Source organism: Myotis yumanensis, unplaced genomic scaffold (assembly GCF_028538775.1).
Source record: "Myotis yumanensis isolate MYYU_CA2020_CCGP unplaced genomic scaffold, mMyoYum1.0.hap1 SCAF_3, whole genome shotgun sequence".
Classification (NCBI taxonomy): domain Eukaryota; kingdom Metazoa; phylum Chordata; class Mammalia; order Chiroptera; family Vespertilionidae; genus Myotis; species Myotis yumanensis.
Genome location: NW_027223754.1, coordinates 115,171,627 through 115,188,823, shown reverse-complemented (window position 1 = coordinate 115,188,823; position 17,197 = coordinate 115,171,627). Strand labels below are relative to the sequence as shown.

The 17,197-nt window shown below is 44.3% G+C and overlaps 1 protein-coding gene and 1 non-coding gene across 2 annotated transcripts in view; both read right to left on the bottom strand.

Annotated features, from left to right (window-relative positions):
• Positions 1 to 4,867: 4,867 nt before the first annotated feature.
• Positions 4,868 to 17,197, bottom strand: part of FLT1 (fms related receptor tyrosine kinase 1) — a 203,878-nt gene continuing 191,548 nt past the window's right edge. Inside the window, exons 29-31 of the mRNA XM_070409410.1 lie at positions 15,328 to 15,412; positions 12,923 to 13,017; positions 4,868 to 7,673 (exon numbers count right to left, since the gene is read on the bottom strand). Of these exons, the coding sequence (XP_070265511.1) occupies positions 7,472 to 7,673; positions 12,923 to 13,017; positions 15,328 to 15,412 (382 nt within the window). The 3' untranslated portion in view covers positions 4,868 to 7,471. The remainder of the gene's footprint in view (positions 7,674 to 12,922; positions 13,018 to 15,327; positions 15,413 to 17,197) is intronic.
• On the bottom strand, positions 10,552 to 10,658 carry LOC139007739 (U6 spliceosomal RNA). Its single transcript, XR_011470904.1, has one exon. It is a non-coding gene; the product is annotated as a U6 spliceosomal RNA (small nuclear RNA).

The window sequence follows — 17,197 nt, the reverse complement described above, 5'->3', positions numbered from 1 at the left end:
AAAAAAATCCATGGAATCATGTAAATTAAAATTGATGATTGTGGGTTCATGAAGAAGAAGGGAGACTAGTCTGCTCAGAATTGAGGATGTATTTAGGGATCTTTTAGGTTTAAATTTCTTAGGAGAACACATTAAAAATACTGTTAAGGTTACGCCGATGTTACATCTGATACACTCTGACAAATGCTTTCATCTCCTGTGCTCTGAATGGTCAAAAACAGTGATCTCTTCCCTTCCAACACCTTTAGCAAATGCATGGTTAGGGACCCATCTGTAAAATATCCTATATAAATGGGGTGGGCTAAGAGGGGAGGATAGAGAATTAAAAAATACATGTCTTTAAAATGTATTTAAAACAGTATGCATGGTGGTTAAGAAACCAATTTGCTAGAACAAGGCTACCTGAGTTCAAATACTGGCTTCTACCACTGAGAGCTCTGTGATCTTGGGTAAACCATTTGCCCACTCAGTGCCGCAATTGAATGGATTTAAATTCACTCATTCATGAACGAGTTGTTGAATGCTTATTGTATGTTAGGCATTGTTCTGGGAACCAACTGAAGAATTCTGACTACAACAGACAAAAATTTCTGCTTTTACAGAGCTTTTATTCTAGCAAGAAGACGAAGTATATAGTATGTTAAGAGGAAATAATGGCTATGGAAAGAAAAGAAAGTAGGGTAAAGGATGTGGGTAAGGTTGCCAGATTTAGCAAATAAAAATATAGAACACACAGTTAAATTTGAATTATAGATAAACAACAATTTTTTTTAGCATAGGTATGTCTCAAGTATTGTGTGGGACATAGGTATGTTGAAAAGTTACTTGGGTGAGAAGGGTGAAGGGATTAAGCAAAGAAAAAAAAAGAAAGACATGGATACAGACAACAGTATGGTGATTGCCAGAGGGAAGAGGGATGGAGAGGTAGAAGAGGCTAAAGGGGGCATAAATGGTGATGGAAGGAGACTTGACTTGGGGTAGTGAACACACAATATAATATACAGATGGTGCATTATAGAATTGTACACCTGAAACCTATATAATTAACCAATATCACCCCAATAAATTCAATAAAAATATTTACCTGCAGTTCAAATGTAACTGGCCATGCTGTGTTTAATCTTGCTACTCTAGTTGTGGGGAGTATAGGGGTGGTGATAGAATTTCAAATGGGATGGTTTGTGCGTAGGGCTCACATTTGAGGATGAACTTAAAGTGAAGGAGCCAGCAGCCATGCAGAATTTGAGGGAAAAGAATTCCAGGTCCGGAAATGTGCCTGGAATATTTGAAGGATAGCAGGAAGGCCATGTGGCCAGAGTAAAGTGAGTCAGAAGTGAAGATAGAGGGTAATATGGGTAGTAGTGTCCTATAGGTACTTTTAAGACCATTTTGGCTTTTACTCCCAGTGAAAGGGGAAACTGCAAGAGGATTTGGAGCAGAATAGCATGATAAAACGTTTTAAAAGGATTACTTTGACAGCTGGTTAACAAGCTATTGCTGTATTTCAAGTGAAAGATGATGGGGATTTGGACTAGAGTGTCAGCAGAAGAGGTGGGATGAAATGACTAAATTCTGAATATATTTTAAAGGTAGAGCCCACTGGATGTCCTAACTTACTGGGTGTGAAGGAAGAAAGGAAGTGGGAAGTCAAAATGACTTAAGGATTTGGTCCACTACTGATGGGATGGAGGATTGTACTGAACGGAAAGAGATTGTTGTAGGAAAAAAGAGTTTTGGGGGTGGGAGGGCAGGGAGGATGGGGAAGTGAGGAAGGATAACTGAGAGTTTGGTCTGGGGCCTGTTAGGTTTGAGATGTTTAGTACACATTTGTTCTGGTTTGTTATAAGCAACACCAAACTTAATGGCATAAAGCAACCATTGTATTATCCTCAGGGATTCCGTGGGTCAGGAATTTGGGCAGGGCACAGCTGGATGGCTTCTCTATTTCATTATGTTTTGGGCCTCAGCTGGGAAACTTCCTGGGGGCTGAAATCAGCTGATCTAGCACCTGAACTGAAAGATGAAGACTGGGTTCAGTGGGGGACTGTAATGGAAGCACCTACTCATGGCCTCCGTGTGGCTTAGGCTTGTCCACACATGGTGCCTGGATCTCTAGTGGGAGCTCTTGGAGAATGAATTTACCAAAAGACTGGAAAATGCATGATTTTCTTTTTTTCTTTGACCTGGCCTCTGAGTGCAGGGTCATTTCTGCCACATTCTAATGATTGCAAGTGAGTCACAGAGCCAGCTCTGATTCTCGGGAAGAGGAATTTAATGGGGAAGTGACAAACGCACATTGTCGAAGATCATGTGGGATTCGGGAGATACTGCTGCAGCTACCTTTGGAAGATGCTGCCACAGGATCCAAAGATGCCAATTTAGCACTTGGCATACACATGACTTTGGAGATTAGGGCTGAGATCTGGCCCATAAATGTAACTTACAAGCCATTGTCATGCAGGTGTCACATAAAGCCCTGAGACTGGCTGAGATGATGGAGTTAGTGTAGACTGAGAAAAGTCCAAGGGCAGAGTGCTGGGGTAACTGGAACCATGTTCAAAGGTCAGAGAAAAGTAAACCAGTAAGAGGGACATCAGTGGCCTGTGAGATAGGAAGAAATGTGTGATGTCCTGGGATCACAGTTAAAAGGTATTTAGGTGTTTTTAGGAATAAAGGTGAAGTTGATGGTTCAAGAAAGATGGAGGCTGAAAATGGCCATTTGGTTTAACAATATGAAGTTCACGGATAACCTGGCCAAGGGCAGTCTCAGTGAGCGTGACAGTGAACCCTAGGCTTGAGGGGGCTTAGAGGGCCTGGAGGGGAGGAATCTGAAACAGGAGCATAACCAGCTCTTGCAAGGAATATTGCTGTGAAGGAATGGGGTGGTAGCTGAAGGGGAAAGTCGGGATGTAACTTTTCATAAGAAGAGTTGATCCAGTGGAAGGGGACGTGGATGGGGGTAAGGCAGTGGTGGATTGCTGGAGAGTGTCCTTGTGTAGGTGAGAGGAGGAGACGACTTGCCCAGCATGTGTTTTGATTTCATAAGGGAAGGCAGGGCATATGAGCACAGATGCTGGAGGAGGGTAGGTGTGATGGTGGGATTTTGAAGTTCTCTTTTGATTACTTACATTTTCCCATTGACATGAAGGGTTTACTAATAGTGCCTGTCACATTGGATGGCTTTGAAAATGTTTTTTCCTCCAAAGCACTTACAGTAGTTGCTGGCACGTAACGTTGATAGTTTTTAGTCTGAAAGTAAGTCCCTACTCCTTTTAAAATGGTATTTTTAAGATAATTGTTTTCGAATTGCACACAAATCTGCAAATAAGCATATAGCTCAGCAATGATCACAAAGTGAACACACCTATGTATCCAGCTCAAGAAATAGAACATTAATAGCATCTGGTTGGTTTTTGGTTTGTTTTGCTTTTTTTGCCCTTAAATGTCTTTAGCTCAAAAAGTAGAAAGCTAGTCATCCTTGTGTTGGGATCCAGGATATTTTTGAAAAATGTCTTTGCCTGTGAAATCCCAAAGTCTGGTAATATGTTTAACACCAAGGACTCTAATAAACCTTACTTGGCTATTCTGCTGGAGGAAAGAAAAAAAATCTATTCCCTAATGAACTGTAAGTTTCCAGAGTCATGAGAAAATTTCTAAATTATGACATGACACCAATTCCTCAAGCATTCTTCAAATCATTTGCCTAAATGAGTGTAGTATGAAAACCAATAATATTTTTAAAGAATTTAAAAATTTTGAAGATAAAATGCCTCTTGTCCTCTTTAGTTAACCATACATTTACTGAGATTAGTCATTTAGCCTTTTATTTTTCTTGCCTTTTTTCCAAAGAAAGCAGTTCTTTCCCCTCCAATCTAATTGCTTATAATGTTATTAGGAAGGTGATGGTATGACCACTTCCTAAGACAATGTGTTATTGATCACTTATTCTGTGTTGATAGTGATTGTCTGAATTGTTTATTTCTCTTTCTAGGATTTAAACCACAAAACAAAATTAAAGAATATTTAGGTAGTGTACTTTTCTTAGGGAAGTTCTTATCTTAGGCTTTTGCCTAATTATTTTGTACTAGAGGCCCGGTGCACGAATTCATGCATGGGTCCCTTGGCCTGGCCGGTGACTGGGGCCAATGAGGCTGATGGAGCCAATCAGGGCCAGCCGGCCTTTGGGGGGGGGGGGGTTAGAGGGGGGAGAGACTGCGGGAGGTTGGCCGGCAATCCGTGCTGGGCCGGCTGGGGGGAGGGACCACGGGAAGTTGGCCGGTCACAGGAGGTTGGCTGTGGGAGTGCACTGACCACCAGGGGGCAGCTCCTGTGTTGTCTGCCCCCTGGTGTCCAGTGCATCGTCATAGGGACCAGTCGTCCAGTCATCACAGTCACTTAGGCTTTTATATATGTAGATGGTTTCTTGCACACAAACTCTAATACACACAAACACACACAGGTGCAGGCACACACACTCCCCTCTATAGTTATGGTAATTGTTTATTAGCTGAAAATTAGTGTTTGGAAAAGACTAATTTTAAACTCTTTTTAAACTGAGGGCACTTTTGTCTGCAGGCAGCACTCTGTACGTTTTACTTGTGATCTCCCTCATTTTAGTATTTAGTTTTCTGGGCAGTCTGCCTAGTTGGATTTTATTTTATTTACTGTTTGCAGTGTCCTGATTGTTAAGAGTAGCCATTTCATGGTGTTGAGAGAAAGCTCTTTACCTCTAGCAGTGCTTGCTTTTGTGCTGCTTAATGATTGGTTTAATGAGATCTCCCAGAACAGCAGTTCCCCACCCCTGGGGGAACCTATGACTCCTGTTCTCATTTATAAGCAAATTAGGAAGAAAATACATAGATTTTTTTAGAAGTTAACTTTATTAAATGAAGATAGTATATAAAATACATTCATAGTGACTAGATATAAAGGACCAAATTATGTCTTATATCTGCAGCATACATTCTTGGTTTGTATAAAAGTAACTTTAAAATTCCAGTTTCCTTAAATAGTTCTGCACAAAACACATACACACGCATATATATATACATATATTGTTACTACCACTGTCAGTCAAAGACGCGATCCTCCTTTAATCAGCTCAGAGGAGCTGGCAAATATGTTTCATGTTTGACATTCTTCCAGGCTGGGAAGTAAGGCACAGCTAAAAGGCCTAAGTAACAGTTTCCAGGATTAGGACAGATATATTGCGTGGGCTCAAATAAGGTGTGGGCATCATGTCTTAAACGAGACCTACACTTGTATATGGTTTGTCCCCTCCCGCCTGTGCGGTTCCACATACGTGATCTCACAAATCCTAAAAGAGGTGCTGGTTCTTTCCTTGCCACTGCCAACCATTTTTGCCATAAGTGACAAATAATTTAATACCAGCATCAGTTAATTAGTGTTTCAGTTTTCAGTGCTGTTTTAATGAACTCGCCTGTGGCAAGCACCATGCAACTACCCCACGACACGTTGCTACAAGCTCCTGTTTTCCTGTCTGTGTCGGGACTCCAGATGGGAACCTTTTTGGATGGACTCACATAGGCTACAAACCTGAGTCTTTCAAAAAACGGAATTGACACCAATAATAGATTGTTCCTTTTGGTGAGGTGGTATTACTAAGGTCTCAATGATTAAGAATGAGATCATTAAAATCAGCACATAATACAGATAGCTAAGGTTTTCCGTGATCTTCACTATTTGCTGGGTCCTTATCTAATTTGAGAAAACTAGAGAATGGATTGAGGTCTTCTTTTACCTTCCCTGTGTTTCCCTTCCTCTTGGTTACCTGGTTTACACTATTGCCAGTTGTCCCTGGTGATTTCGTTCCGGTAAAGAGGAAGAACAAAGCTCTCCCCCTCCTGGCTGATTTTGTTGGGCCTTGGCTTGGTGGAGAGGCCTGACTCCCTGCTCTGCTGGCCGGAGGCCCCTCCTGCAGAGCCGCGTGGGCGCTCCCACCGGCTCACTGGGGATGTGCCCAGTCCGCATCTCTCCATACAAAGAACCTTGAAACAAGACTGAGACACGGAAAGGATGCTGCTATTACCTGTGTTCTGGCTTCTACAGTTCAGTTGCATGCATCAAGGGAACCGCATCTTCTCTGCTGCCTGCCCAGCTCTGACAGGCTCCAAACATTCTAAATGCAGAGCATCAGGCGGAGCCCGCCGCAGACCCGGCCCTCCACCCTGGGGAGTGGGCACCCTGCGCACCTGTTCCCTTTTCCATCATCCTCAGGCCAAGGCAAGGCGAAAGCAGATGAAAGAGGCTTTTCTCCTGTGGATGGCGGATTAATGTCCTGAGTCCCAATTCCAGAAATACTTTACTATCACCTTTTTCTTAACCCGCCTTCCCAGGAGACAGACTGGGAAGTGGGATCCCCATCACACAGCCCCCGGGCCGCCTGTTGCAGTGAGGTGGATTGGTTGGCACAGAGAGGGCTTTCACTCTGCCTCATCTTCCTTACTCCTTCTGCCCTCGTTTTGTGGCATTTTCATTCTCCTCAGCTTCCTTTTATAACTAACTGTACAAAATAGGCAAATGCAAAACATTGAGTTAAGTGTCTTGACTATACATTAACACTCAAAATAGAATCTGATTTTTTAAAATGGGGCTTTAAGCCCAACAGGTAACCCTCACAGACCAGCCGTTCCAGTTAGCTTACTACGAACAATATGCTACATGCCCTGAACTAATATTCCAGCTTAGCTCAGGTAAGTGTGCAGTGTACTTGCTAGAGGGGCCGGCAGTGTGGGCTCAGATGAGCAACAGCCTCAGTGACAGAAATAAAAAATGTGTCATATATGGGAATGGACAGAGAACCAGTCCTGTAGCTAATGTTTTAAAATATGCTTTGTTGTTCCAAAAAATGTTTGTCCTTTTCTTGCCTCCCAGAGTCCAGAAAAAGTCCCCTCATCCCTCTATTCTCTTGGCTCCCTGGCGGGGTTCTCAAATGGAGTGGGTTAGGTAGGGTTTCGGAACCTCTTCAGCATCCTGTTGGTAGCCCTCTTCCACTCCTTCCATGTGGCCCAGCTCAAATTCTCCCTTCTTGTGCTCTGTCCTGTTTTCTCTTTCCTTCTTTTCTCCCTTTTTCCTTTTCCTCCTCACAGCCATGTCTGCTGGAGGCCCCGGGCTTGCGTAGGCCAGCTCGGGCTGCCGTCCCTGGGTGCATGCTGCGTCTCCTGAATTGTCCAGGCCCGAGGCCTGGGGGCAAGGAGCAGGAAGTCTTTGGACCTGAAAGAATTTCTCTAACACACTGAATGAGGGTTTGGCCTTCACTTGTCACTCTTACTCTATTTATCTGGGGGTTACATTCTGGTTAGTCAAAAGAAAAAAGCACTGTTAAAAACCACAGGAGCATCTAGCCCCTGCGGAGAGGCAGAGTTGTACACTTCTATGTGCATAATACTGGCAGAAGCTCGTTTTCTGGGGTATACATCTGCATGTGGTTCTAGAAATCAGGCCGTCACGCTTAGACAGGTGGGGTGGAATACAAGACCACGGAGTTGTAGTCTGGGGGAGGAGAGCAGCACGAGACCTTCCTTTCCAGCTCGGAGTTGTCGTAGGTGAACCTGCGCTGGCCTCTGTTGACGTGCCCACAGTCAGGATGGCAGAACTGAGGCCTGGTGAGGTCAGAAAGCCCCGACTCCTTACTCTTACTGGTTACTCTCAAACTAAAGAAAAAAGAAAAACATCAAATATATAAATTTAGTTTCTTGAAATCATGCTACTCTAAAAACTTTATTGTTGCAGGTATTTACAGATTGACCCCTTCTAGCCCGCCCCCGCCCCACCCTAAACTATATTTTTATTGATTTCAGAGAGGAAGGAAGAGGCAGAGAGAGAGAGAAACATTAATGATGAGAGAGAATCATTGATCAGGTGCCTCCTGCACGTCCCCCACTGGGGATCGGGCCCCCAACCCAGGCATGTGCCCTGACTGGGAATCCAACTGTGACCTCCTGGTTTATAGGTCGACGCTCAACCACTGAGCCACACCATCTGGGCTACTCTTTCTTTTTATTTAAAGAGTTTTTAAAAATTGTTTTTAAATTGATTATTGAGAGAGAGAGAGAAGGGGGGAGGGAGGGAGAAGAAGGGAAAGAGGAGGAGGTATCAATTTGTTGTTCCACTTATTTATGCATTTATTGGTTGCTTCTTATATGTGCCCTGACTGGGGATCAAACCCACAACTTTGGCATCCTGGGAGGACACGCTAACCAACTGAGTTACCCTGCCAAGGCTAAGTCCACTCTTTTCTTTTAAAAAAAAAATATGTTTTTATTTTATCTTTTAAATGTATTTTTATTGATTTCAGAGAGGAAGGGAGAAGGAGAGAGAGACAGAAACATCAATGAGCGAGAAACATCAATTGGCTGCCTCCTGCTCGCCCCCTTCTGGGGATCGAGCCTGAAACCCAGACATGTGCCCTGACTGGGAATTGAACCATGACCTCCTGGTTCATAGGTCAATGCTCAACCACTGAGCCAAAATGTGTGGGCCCACTCTTTCATAACTGTCCTAGCATTGATGGCTGTTGACTCCCACCTCATTCTCTGGTCAGACTCTGTTCTGGAGCTCACACTGCCTCGCTACAACCAGCTTCTTGTCTCTGGGCAGAAGGATGTGTTCCACTGACCGGGGGTTGGACTATGTGATGAGGTAATGTAATTCCATAATTCAAGGAGGAAAGTAACTCCCAAGACTTGGGGATAGCTCTTCTACACTTGAATCAGTTAGCTACCATGGTAGGCTGAAAAATGCTCCCCAAAATATTGATGCCAAATCCTTGGGGTCTGTGAATAGCACCTTATATGGCAAAAGATTAAGCTGAAGCTCTTCAGAGGATGAGCTTATCCTGAATTATATACATACTTCTCTCTCTCCATTCCTCTTTCTCTCTCTCAAATCAATCAAAAACATTTTTTTATAAAAACCTCTTTAAATAAAAAGAAAGAGTGGCCCAGCTGATGTGACTCAGGGGTTGAGTGTTGACCTGTGAACCAGGAGGTCACGGTTTGATTCCCAGTCAGGGCACATGCCTGGGTTGCTGGCTCCATCCCCAGTGTGGGGCGTGCAGGAGGCAGCCGATCAATGATTCTCTCTCCTCCTTATACAAGAGGTAGAGGGAGATTTACAACCAGAGACAGGAGGAGGTGATGTGAAGACAGAGCAGAGAATCGTGGCCACAAGCCAAGGGGTGCCTGGGACCACCTGAAGCTGGAAGAAGCAAGGAAGGAGTTCTCCCCTAGAGCCTTGATTTTGGGCTTCTGGCTCCAGAACTGCAAGAGAATACATTTCTCATTTTAAGCCACCAAGTTTGTGGTAATTGTTACGATGGCCTCAAGAAACTAAAGCTTCATAAAAAAAAGGTCAATACAGCTGTCTCCTCATGTTTGCATTCTAGAAGAGAAAACCAAGTTATGAGACTGAACATCACTGACAAGGCTCAAAGGTGAAGAAACTTGCTTCTGGGTCCTGCATGCTACGTCCAGCCTAAGACAGACACAGGAAGAAAAGCTTCGCTTGTCATTCATATTTGTTTGTTTTCTTTAATGGCTGAGGCGAGGATAAAACGAGGATAAAAGGACCAGGTGCACCACCACATTAGTTGGGTTAGTTTTGGACTTGCACATCAAGCGTTTGCTCTGTGTTCCATATATTTTTTTTAAATCCTCGCCTGAGGATATGTTAATCAATTTAAGAGAGAAAGGGAGAGAGAGAAACATTGATCAGTTGCCTCCCACATGCGCCCTGACCAGTGTTTGAACCCGCAACTCAGGTATGTGCCCCGATCAGAAATTGAACCCGTAACGGTTTTGGTGTACAGGATGACAGCTCCAACCAATTGAGCCACTTGGCCAGGGTCCATGTTCTGTATTTTTAGTCTCAGAGTAGAGGATGCAATTAATGGTGTTCCTTTCTTTACAAAGATCTAGATCAGTGGTTCTCAACCTTCCTAATGCCACGACCCTTTAATACAGTTTCCTCATGTTGTGGTGACCCCCAATTTCATTGTTACAAATTGAACATAATTAAAGCATAGTGATTAATCACAAAAACAATATGTAATTATATATGTGTTTTCCGATGGTCTTAGGCAACCCCTGTGAAAGGGTCATTCAACCCCCAAAGGGGTCGAGACCCACAGGTTGAGAACCGCTGATCTAGATTAACATGGTCACCCGTTTTCTGAAGTGTTCCAAAGAAGGAAACAACAGACCATGGTATCCCACACTTCCCCACCCACTCCTCAGCGGGGTCCTCCAATTTGTTGTACTCTGAATACACTGAGGGTGCTCGACTCTGTTACCATTATTGTGCTCGTGGTACAAGCAAACAGATATGCAGATGTTTGCCTGGAAATGTTCTTATCCAATGACTTTATTGTGGTTGATGAACTGTGTTAACTATGTCACTTGGAGGCCTCTGTTGCCCTCCTTTGATTTAGATCAAGGTCAGCAAATATAGCCTATGGACTGGCTATCTGTTTTGTTCTTATTTTTTAAATTTACACATCTTTATTTTTATTTTACTTTACGTATTTTATTTTTAAATATGGAATGCTTCACGAATTTGCATGTCATCCTTGCGCAGGGGCCATGCTAATCTTCTCTATATTGTTCCAATTTTAGTATATGTGCTGCTGAAGTGAGCACACATCATGCTTTTTAATAAATATGTTTTTCTTGATTTTATTTTATCTTTTAAAAATATCTTTTTTATTGATTTCAGAGAGGAAAGGAGAGGGAGAGAGAAAAACATCAATAATGAGAGAGAATCATTGATTGGCTGCCTCCTGCACACCCCCTACTGGGTATCAGGCCTGCAACCTGGGCATGTGCCTGGACTGGGAATCAAACTGGTGACTTGGTTTGTGGGTTGACACTCAACCACTAAGCCATCCTGGCTGGGCTGTTTTGTCTTGTTTTTATTATTATTAATTAATTTATTTTTATTTTATTATTATTTTTTAATCCTTACTTGAGGATATTTTCCCATTGATGTTTAGGGAGAGTGAAAGGGAGGGAGGAGAGAAAGAGAGAGAGAGAGAGAGAAAGAGAGAGAGAGAGAGAGAGAGAGAGAGAAAGAGAGAGAGAGAGAGAGAGAGACATTAATGTGAGAGATACACATTGATTGATTGTCTCCTGCGTGCCCCGACCAGGACCAGGCATGGAGCCTGCAACCGAGCTAAGTGCCCTTGACTGGGATTCGGACCCAGGACCCTTTGGGCCTAGGTGCGATGCTCTAACCACTGAACAACTGGCCAGGGCTATTTTGTTTTTAAATGACAGCTTTGTTGAGATGTGATTGACATGCTATACAATTCATCTTTGTAAAGTGTATACGTCTGTTGCTTTTAGTATATTCATAGTTGGCACAATCATAACCACACTCAGTTTTCATCATCCCCCCCCAAACCCATACATACCCATTAGTATACCCAGCTGCTCCACTTCCCTGCACCTCCTACCCCCAGCCTAGACAACCACTCATCTCCTTTCCATTTCTATAGACTTGCCTATCCTGGGCATTTCACACCAATGGAATCATACAATATGTGGTATTCTATGCCTGGCTTCTTTTATTTAATGTTTTCCAGGTTCATCCATAGTGTAGCATGTATCAATGTTTTATGCTTTTTATTTTCAATTACTATTCTATTTAATAGATATGCAGCATTTTACTTACCCATTCATTAACTGATGGACATGTGGGTTGTTACTACTTTTGGTGACTGTGAATAATACCGCTGGGAACATGGGTGTACAAGTTTTTGTGTGGACATAGTTTTCACTTCTGTTGGGTGTATACTAAGGAATGGAATGGCTGGGTTATACAGCAACTCACTTAACATTTTAAGGAACCGCTAGACTATTTTCCAAAGGGGCTGCACTATTTTACATTCCCACCAGCAGTACACAGGGCTCTAACTTCTCCACATCTTCACTAACAGTGACGTTCTGATTCCAACCGTCCAGGGGGTATGAAGCGGTATCTCACGGTGGTTTCGGTATGTATGTCCCTGATGACTAATGGTGCTAAGCATCTTTTCATGTGTTCATTGGCAGGGACACCTGTGCTTTAAAGTTTGTTGGAATTTGGCCACGCCTCCTTGCTTATCTTCTGTGGAGGGCTGCTTTCATACTACAGCGGCAGGACTGAGTAGTTGTTTACTCTCTGGCCCCTTGAGGAAAAATCTGCTGACCCCTGACTTAGATGAAAGGAGCAGGCTCTGCCTGTGGGTGAGATGGGCAGGCACTGGGACCAGGGAAGGAAGGGATGCCTGATAGGCCCAGCCTTGCCCTGCCCAGCACTGTTCCTAGGTAGACACTAGCATAGAGAAGCAGAAGTGATGTGCGGGCCAGTGGAGTATAAGCAGGCTGAAGTAATTCTGACAGAAGTTGTCGCTGGCCACTGTATGGAAGGAGTGCTAGTATCAGACAGGAAGCAAGCCCTCATCTGAAGGCGGGGCTCTCAGGAAGGCATGTCTCAGGACTGGAAAAAAGCACCGTGACCCTTCTGCTACCAAGGCCGTGCCCAGTGTAACAATGGGCGCGGCTCCCCTCCCTGTCCCACCAGGGATCTGATGTTTGTTCTGTTCACAGTCGGCATCAGGCTCCTTTCACCTGAGCCACTGCTTTCTGTGTTTGGACTGCATGCTTTTGCTGCAATTTTCTGCATATTTTCTCTTCGCAAATCCCATCTTCCTTCCCAGAGCTTGGTGCTCATATGTCTGATTTTATCTCCTACTCCCTGCCTTCTAGGGAGAAAAATGTGTTTTTTCTATAACGCCTGAACACAATAGTTCAGGAGGGCAACTAGCTCTCAAATATCCCCATTAAACCACCTTCCCATCATCTTCCTTCATCTCCTCCCACCTGCAACAATAGCTCATAGAAAAGACACCCAGCTTCCTTACTCAATCTTTAGAGAGGCCTTGGGTTTGCTCTCAGTCCAGGTGAAGCGCTTCAGCAAAGGCGTGGCCCGCAGAGCGCTACTGTCCATCTGGTAATCCTGGCGGGGAAGAAGAAAAAAGGTTACACTTCTTGTTTGACCCACAGGGGTCCACACCAAGTCTGGGGCAGGGTATGGGAGAGGCACAGCCAGAGTCACTCCAGGCTCTGTCCTCAACTTTCACAGTCCCTGCCCATTAAGACAAAGCATTTCTTCATATGGAAAGTCTAAACTTTAGTTGTAAGAAATGCCTATTCCCAGTGACTTGAAGCCCTTCTTCCTGAAGGTGGAGAAATTAAAACAAAAGGGGAACCTGCAGGTAACAGATGAGCATTTTTTATAGTAAACTTCATGGAAATTATTGTATAAATACATTAAAACTAATTCTGACAGATGACTATTTGCTATGAGAGTGCTGTTATTTGGTGGCTATGATATACAAAAATTCTGAGAAATTATAAATAGTGCAGCCTGGTGCACAAAATTCGTGCATAGGTGGGGGGGGGGTGGTGGTGGTGGTGTCACTCAGCCTGGCCTGCACCCTCTCCAATCTGGGACCGGCTGGCTCCTAATCACTTGCCTGCCTGCCAGCCTCATCACCCGCTAACCGCTCCCCTACTGGCCTGATTGCCCCCAACTGCCCTCCCCTGCGGTGACCCACCTCTTCTGCTGGGACCGGCCTCCTCCTTACTGTACGGAGCCGCGGGACCCCCAGGCCTCACCGCGTGGAGCGGCCGCCGGGCCCTGCCTCCGCTGTGCATGTGGCCATCTTTGTGGCGGCCATCTTGTGAGGCCACCTAGGCTTTTATTAGTATAGATTAGTGGTTCTCAACCTTCCTAACGCCGTGACCCTTTACTACAGTTCCTCATATTGTGGTGACCCCCAACCATAAAATTATTTTCGTTGCTACTTCATAACTGTAATTTTGCTACTGTTATGAATTGTAATGTAAATATCTGATATGCAGGATGTATTTAGGCGACCCCTGTGAAAGGGTCATTTGACCCCCAAAGGGGTCGAGACCCACAGGTTGAGAACCGATGGTATAGATGGTTTAATTTTTTTCTTGAAGATTCTGTGGAATTTTTGGGACCCCTTGGTCATGGTTTCCAGCAATTCTATTTTCTTGTTGGTTCATCTTTAGCATTGAGTTTATGCAGATTCCTCATTACTCTGTTAATAGGCCATTTCCAGTAAGTTGTTGCCATGCCTTGTTCCTGTCACCCTGTGAATCTGTTACTGGCTGTGTTCATGTCCTCGATTATCAGTAAACAGGCCTAAGCCAGCCAAGAAGCTGCTGTCATTCCCACTGTATTGGGGCAGGGAGGGAGGGGGGAAGGGGAGATATCTTCCATGTTTGCTGAGTATCATTTCCTTGGACCTAAAACCTAAGTACTAAACAGCAAAACAAAATTTCCATCTACTTTACCTTTACATTCTTGGCTTGTTTGTAATGCTTTTAAATGTTTAAATTACCTTTTCCTCTTGATCTGGTGTGTTTGAAGAGGTTTTGGTGTATTTACGGTGACTGTGCTACATGTCACAGCCACACTGTTTGTGGTCACTCCCTTCGCACTGTAGTTGGTTTCCAGGCTTCTGTGGGACATGGTCATCACCAGCACGTCTCACACTCTAGTGTGCACGTGAGTCCCGAGACCGTGCGGAGTCTGACTCAGTGAGTGTGGGCGGTCCGAAGAGCCAGCATTTCTACCCGCTCAGTGGCAGCCGTGCGTCTGTGGCGATCACACTGTGAGTGTGAGGGTCTGTGAGGCCACAGGGCGCTCCTGCCCAGCACCCCCTTTCCTCCCTGATTGTCTCACCCCCAGGTCCCAGAGCTTTCAATAGACAATGAGCCCTCCTGTGTGCCAGGCTGCATAGATTGCTCCTCCCAGTGCAGCGGGGTAGGAACATGGCTGTTCAGTTTCCATGACCTTCGTGGAAGGAGCATAGGCCCAGACAGACTTCTTCCAGGATCTCGGGCTGCTCTTAGAGAGCGTTCTGTCACATCACAAAGGCCCAGCCACTCATAGTTTTGAGTTCCTCTATCCTCTGAAAGTAGGGCTCCGTCACTGGTAGCCAAGAAGCTTACAAGCACACAACAAAGTTTCCTAAGGGACTAAATTATGACCAGATAAGGACTTGGACCCTGGAATGAATTCGGGTCATCTTTAAACTATGGGTTTACCTGCTTTCCAATGAGCTCTGTATAACTGTGTTATTTTCAATCCCCCTGAAATTGCCATTTCAGCCACCACTCATTATTGGCCCGCACTGACTGAGAGCCACCAGACTACTGGAGTGTGGGTTTGGGTGGAGTCTGGCAAAGGGTCTTGCCAGGGTGCATTGAGTAGGTTCATTCCATTACTTACATCAAGCATAGCGGTGACATTTGGTGAAAGTTCTTCAAAGGTTTTGATTCTCTCCAGGCTCATGAAATTGAAAGCATTTACATATCTAATGAAGAAGCAGAAAGAATAATCAAGACAGGAAAATGCATCCAGCTTTGATTAGCCAGGAGACCATGGGCACCGCATCTCAGCAATGATGAACCAAACACCAGAAGGAATCATCTTACTCCTGAGACTGAAGTTCCCCCAGGTTGTTAATTAACTTCCTCCCGTGGTTGTTAATCCACATTTCATAGTTTTGAGCAAAACCCCAGAGGGATTTGAGAGACTCAGTAGTGGTTAGACCTCTGGCCCCTTGTGGAATCAGAAAATGTCAGGCCTAGAAAAGACCTGAGCCATCATCTAGTCTAAACACCCCACATTACAAAGAAGAGGAAGTAATGCCCAGAGATGTGACATGACTTTATCATGTGGCTGCCTACTTCTAAATGCAATGACCTGGTAGGGTCACACAGCTGATTTCCTGGCATAATTGAGTACTAGAGCTGGTCTTGTATGTTCTGTTCTGTGATTACAGATTGGGAGAAATGGGTAATATTTGTGTGATTTCCCCATAACTACCTCCGGACCTTTTGTTGGAGATCCTTTAGGAAAGACTCTCAGAGAAATCCACCATATGGTTACTCATAAAACAAGTTCATCTACTGATTGAGTTTCTCAGTCTGATACCCTGTCACTGCCTGCAAGGCCTAGTTTCTTAGGCAAGCTCTCTATTGGGCCTAAGGCTAAGCAACGTACTGGAAGGGCCCAAATATCTTTGACACTCCCCTCTCTGATCTCTGACCCAATCAGACCCTGCCAATTTATTTAATCCAAGCTAGTTTTCTCATCTTTAAAAAATGGATGGCTCCTCTGTTTCAGCTTCTTGGGCTGGTTGTGAAATATGAGCAGTGCCACTGACCTGCCACCCATTACCACAAATCTGGGCTGGCCACTGGGCTTCTAGGCTGTCAATCCTTTCAGACTGTGCAGCTTTTCCCAGTGCCTTCCCTGGTCACCTGCCAAGTTTGGCTGAACTGAGGTCAGAGTCCTAGGGTTGAGTCCACTGCAGATAAAGATGCTGGAAGGTCCACAGGATAGTCAGTCCCCAGAAGAATCCTGACTGCATGGAACAGGGAGGGAGTGGCAGAACACCTGGGCTAGAAACTCTCTTCTGACACAGTTTTGGCAAGCTATTCCTCATGGAACCTTAATGTCCTCAACTGTATAGCATGAATAATAATATCTCCTTCATAGGATTGTTTTGAACCTCAAAGGAGTTGGCATATGCAAAAAGCCTAGCACAGTGCCAGTCCACACGGAGCATGTGTCTGTGTGACCATTAGTACTGAATGTATACGATACACGTACTAGTATAACCATTAGTATGGAGGTGTCATACATGTGTAATCATTAGTACTAATGTGTGATACATGTGCAACAATTAGTAACAACATATGTGACATATATGTAACTGCTAGTACTGAACATGTGTGATACACATGTAGCCACCCCCACCCCTGCAGTAGGAAGCTCTCAAATGTTTCTTCCCTACCCCTCTCTCCAATATCCTCTACAGTAATGAGAGATACATTCGTTTATCAGGTAAGAAAGAAAAATCCAGTGTGTTTGTTTAATTGTATCTAAACCCTTATGAAAATAGTCAATGTTATTCGGGAAAAAAAGATGGAGAAATTATTCTAGACCTGTGGTTCCCAACTTTTTTTTGGCCATGCCCCACCTAAGCATCTCTAAAATCCTGATGCCCTCCTTAGGGTGACATATAATTCTTATTATTCAAAAAGTGAATTCCTATTCTTGTGGAGGGAGCCTTAAAGGCCATTAACTTGAT